At 38.5% G+C, this 8,819-nt stretch overlaps 1 protein-coding gene across 1 annotated transcript in view; it reads left to right on the top strand.

Moving 5' to 3' along the window:
• Positions 1-6,301: 6,301 nt before the first annotated feature.
• LOC103800617 (dihydropyrimidine dehydrogenase [NADP(+)]-like) overlaps positions 6,302-8,819 on the top strand; it is a 112,152-nt gene continuing 109,634 nt past the window's right edge. Inside the window, exons 1-2 of the mRNA XM_009072999.1 lie at positions 6,302-6,448; positions 7,098-7,166. Of these exons, the coding sequence (XP_009071247.1) occupies positions 6,302-6,448; positions 7,098-7,166 (216 nt within the window). The remainder of the gene's footprint in view (positions 6,449-7,097; positions 7,167-8,819) is intronic.

Genomic DNA, 8,819 nt, shown 5'->3' with positions numbered 1-8,819 from the left:
TGCTGAATTTGTTTTCTAATAAGTTAAGCAGCTTTGCAGCTAAGTAATAGGGGAAATATATCTGCATATATCTAGAAAGCAGTCAGGGTCTGGAAGGGATCTTAGGATTCCTTTCAGTCAAAAGTCTGCTCATTCCCTCCATGGGAGCAGCCTACATCCCTTAAACATAATTGTCTCCAGTTGGCTTCCCCTCTCAGAGGGGCATCCTGCAGAGAATTGCCTGTGCTATTGTGAGGATAAAGAGCAACAATTAGTGAGGTGCTCAAAGAACTGTGTTAAAAAGGACTGTGTGTATCTGGGCAGAGAATTTGCTGAGAAAAAAATTTCTAAAGGTGGAAGAAAAAAAATCACAAATTTGTCTGGCCTTTTGGCAGCCTTGTTTTCCTTATGTGGTCTTGAGGATCAATAATATGTCAGCACCCCAGTGTAAAGCTTTTGCTACAGGTCATAGCATGTGTCTGAAATATCATAGAATTAGATATATCCTTTTTCTGTTAGCTTCTCCAATATTGTATTGGCCTCCTCTGCTTTCGCTTTATATTAAATCAGTGTGGAAAGTACAGAAATACAGCAGAGGCATGCCAGATCCACAAGGGCTTGCAGGTATTGTTAGCAAGAAGTGATGCCAAAAATTAGTATCTGTCTTCACTCTTCTCTTGGATTCAGCCTTTATTAACTTGTGGGTTTTTTTCCATCCAGTAATGCTAATTTCCATTCACCCATGTATTCATTTTCACTCATTTCCAAAGAGACTAAAGGTTGAACTAGGATAGGTTTCCTATGCAAAATAAAATCCCAAAGATGCTATCAAATTTCCAGGGAAGTCTTCAGTCACAAAAGTAATTTTCAATGTAATTTGAAGGGTTTACCTGAAGCACTGAAATTTTCAACAGTCCGTCATAAAATGGACATCTTCTACTTATGTAAAATATTTGAGGTCCCTGAAGCATTTCATATAGGTGCTATATTTTCTTTCATTAAACATCTGTTCTGGGGAACTCAGATTCCATGGTCTTTTATTCATTCTTCAGGAGTTACCACATTTTAACTAGTGTCCTGAGTCATGAGAGATACAGGTACATCAGATCTCTTTTTGTTCTTGTCCATTCACTTTCCTTTCAGTCATATTCCAGGTTAGTAGGAGTCTTAGTAAATGTTTTAATGGGAAGTTAGTTTTTCATTTATCCACACTTTCCATGTGCATGACCTGTGTCTACACATGTATGTGCACAAGCAGGGCCAAGAGCATGGTAGCTCAGCTGCTGCTCTGATAGCGGCTGACAGTGCTGAGTCTGATGTGTTTAGAGGAGCAGTTACAAAACCAAGTTGTTTCCTTGTTTTTCTACAGGTGCAGCAAGTTCTAAAGAGCAATCTATTTAGCTTTGTGCTCCCATCAAAGCCACAGCATTCTGTTATTTTACAAAGAAATGGGTTTGTTCATAACCTTTGGGTTTTGTTTGTCTGAGGATGTTAGATCCTAACAAATCTAGGCCTTAATTTGAAGCTGTAGCCCAGTATACTCACTGACATCCATAAAATGATCTCATTAAATAGATGGATCTCATTGATAGAAGTATAGTCATCATATGAAAATAACTGCCTTTGAAAATAAACATCTCTGTTTAGCTTGAGAATAGAATCTTTGTTGTTTTCTGGTCATGCTGATTTTTTTGTATGTGGTACAGTGAGCAAATTGTAGTATTTTCAAACTCCTATCATCATCTTTTCTAGACTTATTTGTGTGCTGATAATGTTCAGCCTGTTTTTGTGTTGATCTGTTGTCTCACTTCCACTTCACTTTAAAAAACAAACTGGAGATCTCAGTATAAAGTAACAAGGCAAAGATAGGGCTTTATTATGAAGATTTGCTACAGCTTAATAATAAACATAATAATATCCCCTACTTGTCTTAGTTTCATTTACTCAGATGTAAAATACTTATATGTATTTTAAGTGCTAGTGAAGGAGGAAAACAATGGATGGTTAGGCATTGTTAAATTATTTACTGGAGAGTAAATTCCCTGAAAACAGAAGAGAGAAGAGGAGGAGAATTGTAGGTCAGCAATGTCAAGACATTCTGCATTGCTTGTCTTTATCATCATGCAGAATCTTTTTATTAAGGCAGTGCAGAAAGAATAGATTTATGGACTGAAGGTACAATGTTTCATATGTCCATATCCATCTAGATTGACAGTTCCTACCAACATGAATTTCCCAGGAGACACAGTGTTACTGGTGTCAGTGGATGGCATCATTTACTTCAATGTTCCATTATTAAATTGATAACAAGATAATTCCTCTGCTGCTCAGAGACATGACAGGTTTTACAATTCTTAACTTTCTTATTGCATGGGATTTGATGTTCTAGGTAGTTTTTAATAAGAAGCTTATTTTTATTTCAGTTCTGCAACAAATCAAAATTTACAACAAGAAAGTACAGAAAAAGAGAAACCTGGTTTAGTGTACAGGGCATCAAAATCAGGCTGGTTTCTAGAGGGTTATTTTTACAACAGTAAATCTTTGTGCTCCCACTATTTTTCAATGCTGCACATTTAAGCATATTTATGCAATACAGAATATTTGTTGCAGTTGTACTCTTATCTTGTGTGGTGGGTGTTAGAAGTGTTCTGTACATTGGTAATACTGGCTGAATGATTCTGAGGATGATATTTCATCAGCCAATGGCCATTTTGAAAAGAAAAGCACTGCCACAAGTGTCACTGAGTAGCAGCAAGACTCATAGATGTGACTTGTCCTGAACTTCACGCTACGTGAGAGGTAGGGCTACAGAGACCAGCTAGTGGCGTGAGTCTCAATAAGGTGGAACCAACCCAACCCAAAAGTCCTGTGGTGCTGTTGTTTATTCCCTTTCTGCTCACTCTTTGCTACTGAGACTGCATCTAAGAGGTGCTGTAAGGGCAGAATCTGGCCTAAGGTCCCCATGTTTGACTTGCGTGTGTGAAAAACCGTGATCAGTCCACATGCAGCAAGTGTGTTTTCCATGCAGATATTTACAAGGTTATTTATCACATCGTTGAAATAGCTAAGGAGTGCCCATTAAGCCATTCTTTATTAACTTTTCACCAAGCACCTGGTGGACCACATGCTCTTGTAGCTACACATGTGCAGGATCTTCAGGAAGTGTTGTGAGTGCGTCAGCCTGTCATGATGTGTGGGTGAGAGATGGCATCGGTCAGAACTGAGTGTGTGTACACCTTGTTCAGAGAGATGGGGGATTTTAATGCTGTGAAACAGCGATTCAGCTGCCAAAAAGTTCTCCTGTCCTAGTGTGTTTGTATAAATGTAGGTGTCTTTTCCATAGGTGAGTAGTGAACTAAACGTGTTATTTTTGCCATTGTTTTAGAAAGGTTATATCTTCAGTGCCAAGCTCCTTCTTAGTCAATGCTTCCTGAGAAATTTTGATTGAAAAATGTTTGAGTTTGTTCAGTCTAAGCAGGTTGTGTGGCAAGGATATACTGTGTTGTTTTGGAAGAAGAAACATGTCCTGAAAGGAAGATTGAGGTCTTTCCATCTGACCCAAATGCAAATATCTTTTGAAGTTTAGATTGGTCAAGAATAATTTTGTGGGTATCGAAATCTTGTTCTTAATGTAACCTTCAATCTCTGCACCCTCTCTTTCCACAGCTATTTCCCTGTTCCTTATCTCTTCTTTGCAAACAAGTAGCTGTTAAAAAACCAGTCCTTTGTACTTCTTGGAAGCTCCTCTTGATTTTATAGAATTCAGGTGAACAGTCTCTTGAAGATGATGCTAAGAATGTCTTTCTATTTTTGCAAGGACTATGCACATAAAAAATAAAATCCTGGGGATTTTTGCAAGTGTTTGAGAAAGCAGAAGAGGGTGCATATTGTGGCCAGCAGCAGTGTCTAAACACAGCATCTATGGATACTTGATGCAGACCTGCCCGCAAGTCTGGTGCAGCAACGAGAAAGGACAAGCAGGGAAGAGAAAACAGAAATTATATGGGTCGCTGAATTTCCTGAAGTGCAGGGAGATTATGCACAGACCTGGAAGAGTAAGTTAGGAACAGATACAGGCCCTGGCCTGTGTGAGATGGCCAAAATAAATATGGTTATTACAGGCATGAGGGTAGAGGACTGTGTTTCCATTCTGTCTGTTGGGAGGTTTCCCTAAATTTGCAGGAATTGATAGTGTTCACATTTAAATCCAGTCCCTGAGATCTTTTTTTCAGACTGTTTGAGTGTACTGAAACTCCCTTACTCCCTGAAGAGCAGTACAGGACAAATGATAATTGTCAACCTAGAGTTTTAGTGCTGTCTGGCTTTAAATAGATGTTCTCGGGATTGTCTGACCCAAAGTAGGCCCAGTTATTTTTTTTTCTCCTTCTTCTTGTTTTTAAAACTCTTGCAGTGAATTCTGTGTGCTAGGGAAGAAAGATCACTTGAAGGCATTCACAGTGGCAAACCTCATCCTTTCTATTTCTTTAAATGCTATTGCATTCATGAGACATCCACATAGAGATAATGGAAGAGAAAAAAAAACATTCACAAGGGAAATAGATTCTAGTTTAATCTTCTAGGGGATTATTATAAACAGGGAGAAAAAATATTTTAAGGATTATGAGAAGTACCTTGTCAGTGTTCTTTTAAGTAGAACAACTACTAATGCATTAGTTACAGAATTGTGTGAAATGTAGCTTTTTACTAGGTTCTTTAGCTACAGTATATTCATCTTACAATTATATCCTAACTGGTACATTACATACCCTCCCTTTTCCATCTCCCCTCCAACAAAAAAAAAATGTTTTATTGTAGACCACCTTCTTCCAAGAATGATCAAGAAAATTCTGAACACAGAACAGTGTCTGATGTTACAAACATGCATTTGTCCCTTTATAGGCATTCGGAGAAATTGTCTATCACCTTGTGTAGTGTCAGGGCGTAAAGACCTTGTCTAGTGACATCTGTCACAGTGATCATCAGGGAGGGAGCAGTGTCTGCAGGGCTGCCGTGCTCCTTGGCACAGGGCGGAGTAGGCAGGATCTCTTGACAATAGGCAAAATAGCAGTTTGGATGAAGAAGAAGAGGGAACAGCATATACCAGCTATGATTTTGATCTGAAATAAGAAATGGGCCAGGGGTCCCACTGTGCTTCAATCATGCACGGTTCACAGGCAGCCCGCACTCAAGCTATGACAAAGCTGCAATTTAGTCAACCTTCATTTACCACTTACTACACTTTAGCAGCAGCTTCATTGTAAGATCTGTCAGTAGTCTACTTTTGTAAGCCAGGAAGCGTGGTGTGGCCTCACACTTGTGGTTCAAACCACTGTAATTAAGCTCATGTCAGGTTGCTTCTGCAAATTTCAGGAATCAAGAGGAAGGATGTGCTCTCTGGGGATGCTCCTGGGCTGGCCCGTGTACTGGACTTGCATGAGATACCAACTGTTTGGGGCTATTAAAGTTGCAGGGGTGGTAATGTGGTACATGGCATTGTAGGCACCAAAGATGTGAAAAAAATAAGTTAGTGAGAAGAGGCTGAGAAGCTGCAATGTGATACAAATTCTGTTTATTACTTCCCAATAAAAATTTCATTCTTGTTATGGAGATAATTTGGGATTTACAGTTTCCAACAATTGTGTGTGTTGGACAGTTTTTCTACACCATGCTTCTCCAGATTTGTCTGAAATGAAGGAATCATTAACCATCAGCATTATGGGAAAGTTCAAGAGAAGTCTTGTACTAACTTTGAGTGACAGATTAAGCCTATCCCAGATATTAATGATGGTTGTAAAACTTGTTTGGAAAACAAAAATATGAAAATCAAATTTCATGTTACCTGTCAATCAAACTTTCATGTGAAAGTTTTACACGAGGGGGCCAAATAAACAAGAGTGTGGCCAGATGTTTTTCTGTTCTCCTCTCCTGATGTTTTCTTTGAACACAAACTGAGTCAGTAATGTTCTATTAAGTTTTATTATATCTTTTTCTAATTTAACCTTTTAGCTGTTGCTTTTTTTCTTCCAAACATCATCCTTCTAATACGTCCTCCATGCAGGAGTTGCTGGGCTGAATTATCTGCTGGTCTCACCTGGAATGTATCAGCTATGGAGTTTCAGTGTCTGATGATCTTTAATGGGTCCAGAACATGTGATTTGATTTTAGTCTTAGATAGAAATTAGCATTGCTACTTGAACTGGACATTGACTAAAAGAGTAGTTAACATTTGTTTAATAGTAAATACCATTGTGTGCGACTGGAAAGGTGTGTGCTTAGGTTTCCACCCAGAAGAATTCTATTAGAACTTATTTTACGTGAAAACATGAACTTCAGAAAATGTGTTAGAGGGAGAAGCAGCTATAGGCAGAACCTGGACCTGAATGGTGCTCAATGCAATGAGGAGGAAAGGCAACTACACAGAACAGCTCTTCGGGAACTGGGAACAGTCACCGAATGGGAAATAAAATGCGTATGGTGGCAAAACAAAATTTCCCTGGGCCACTCTCCCAGTCCTCCCGGATTTCTGCCTCATCCTGCAAGTCTCCTCCCAGTTGCCTCTCGGTCACAAAACAGTTCTGGCTGGCTGTCACTGTCCTGAAATTGAATAGCATGAGATTCCAAGGGGCTGGGTTTGGTGTGTCCTGGCTTCCTGAAGTCAACTGGAATACTGTGTTCATACACTGCCACATTAGACTGGAAACTTATGCACTGCTGTCTTACCTAGCTCTAAAGTGTCCCAAATGCTTCTGTCATTGTATAAAGAGTAAATAACTACTTAATCCCTCTGACCTCTGGAACCAGTATGACAGTTTCCTGCTTGGCTCTGTGTCTAGAACAACCTTCGTTCTCACTGTATCACATGACTAAAAGAATGCAAAGTCCTTTATGTGATAGACCTTCTTAAATCTTAAATCACAGGGATACAATAGATGAGTTTGTATACTGGTTGTCACCCCCAGTGAAATCTGCAGCTGTATTTCACTGTATAGCTAGTGGCACACAGCTGGTAGTTGCCCTATGCAGGTCATGGCAGTTTCTGTCTGTAGTCACACTAATATACTGCATTAACATCCATCTGGTAACATGGCTTAAAATGATTGCATATATGTTCTTTTCAGGTTCTGATCGCCAGTATCATGTGCAGCTATAGCAGGGAGGACTGGACTGAACTTTCAAAAATGGCTGAGGTAATGGTTTCCTAAATGTGTTTCTGCATCTTTTTGTAAATTCTCCATAAAACCAGAGCTGCAGTAAGGAAATTCTTGAAAGAAATAGATTCAAAGTGAAAAATGAGAATTTAAAGCATGTCCATTATAATTTGTTTAGTCTGTGTTTTCATTAAAATGATGGAAATGTAAATTTAAAGGAAATCTGTTCCATAAAAATGGTCCCTTGGATTTTTAAGCAGTACCTGGAAAGCCTTTAGTCTTTGCATCTATATACTTTTTATTTGCATTTTAAGCAAACTGTATATTATGACGGATGCCCTGATAAAATTTAATTCTACCTCTGAGAGCCTAACTTGATCTTACCTTGCCTACAGGCACACTAGTTTGACAGCACCAGAAGAAATTTTGAATATAAAACTCTTGAATATTTAAAGTATAAAAGGCTCATTTAATGCTATTCTAGTTTTAATACAGACTCTCAAAAATGATAGCTGAGAAAGCCAGCATATATAATAGCAGTCAGCAGGCTTCCTATAATATAAATCCAGTCTTACAGAAATGCAAACACGCTTTGCACCTGAAATTTCTATTCAGTTTGAAGGAAAAACACTATTTAAAAACATGTATCTGAGTCCATAGGGAGTACTATAAGAAATACTTGATTAAGACTGCGATAATTTCATTCAGAAAAGTGTGCTTATCTGAATGGAATGCAAAGTTGTTATCTTTAAAATGTGTTTTCCACAGAAAGTATCTAGAGGGAATAAAGAGCATAGTATTAGAACAATAAAGGAAGGGTTTAACAAATTTAAGCAAAGAAAAATCTTAGCTTGTCATTATTGCTAGCATTAGCTCAGATTTAAATATTCTGTAAATATTAAATATTTTTAAATATGTTTTTGTATGTGTATGGATACTTTGAATTTGTGTTTTCATATGGCACAACATGTATGTTTGAACATCGTTGTTTCTTTATTCACTGTCCTAAGCCTTCCTATGGTGGGAAGATAGTTTACTATTTTCTTTGAGCATTTTAAACCTAGGAGGGGGAAAAAATCACTTTGGGGACTTAGGGAAGTGAAATTAAACATTATCAGTAGTTAGCTTGGTGATCTTCAACACTATTCCATTTTATACCTGTATTTACCTAATTGACCATGAAATCATTTTTTGGAATCTGTGCTTGACAGAAGTAGTGCCACTTTTAAACTGACTAAGACGAATGGCTTTATTGTACCATTTGTTCCTCTTTTTTTAATCCAGTGATACTGCTATCCAACTCTAAGAAAGATATTTCCAATCTATGTTTGTATTTACATTACCCCTTTAGAAAAAAAAGCAGTTCTTTAAATGCAGTCAATGATGTGTAACCTATGTGATATAACATTCCTCTGGAAAGTAGTTGTTGGTGTCCACTCTGTGGAGAGCAGCTAGTTCGGGGCACTCTGCTGAAGAGCAGTGATATTTAATCGCATGCGTAGGATCCTACCTAGGAGGTAATAGATGTGGCTTTCCAAAGAGCAGAAGCCCCAGAAGGTACCGCAGTATGTCTCAGCAGGAGGACGACCTATTCATACAAAAGGTCAGCTTGTCAGGGAGGCCGACAGCAGCGCGGCATGGCCAGGCTCGAGGAGCTGGCCAGGACGTAGAGGATTCCTGAAAGTGATGGAT

The sequence above is a fragment of the Acanthisitta chloris genome, unplaced genomic scaffold (assembly GCF_000695815.1).
Source record: "Acanthisitta chloris isolate BGI_N310 unplaced genomic scaffold, ASM69581v1 scaffold6704, whole genome shotgun sequence".
In the NCBI taxonomy this organism is placed as follows: domain Eukaryota; kingdom Metazoa; phylum Chordata; class Aves; order Passeriformes; family Acanthisittidae; genus Acanthisitta; species Acanthisitta chloris.
This window is presented reverse-complemented; position numbering and strand designations above follow the sequence as displayed.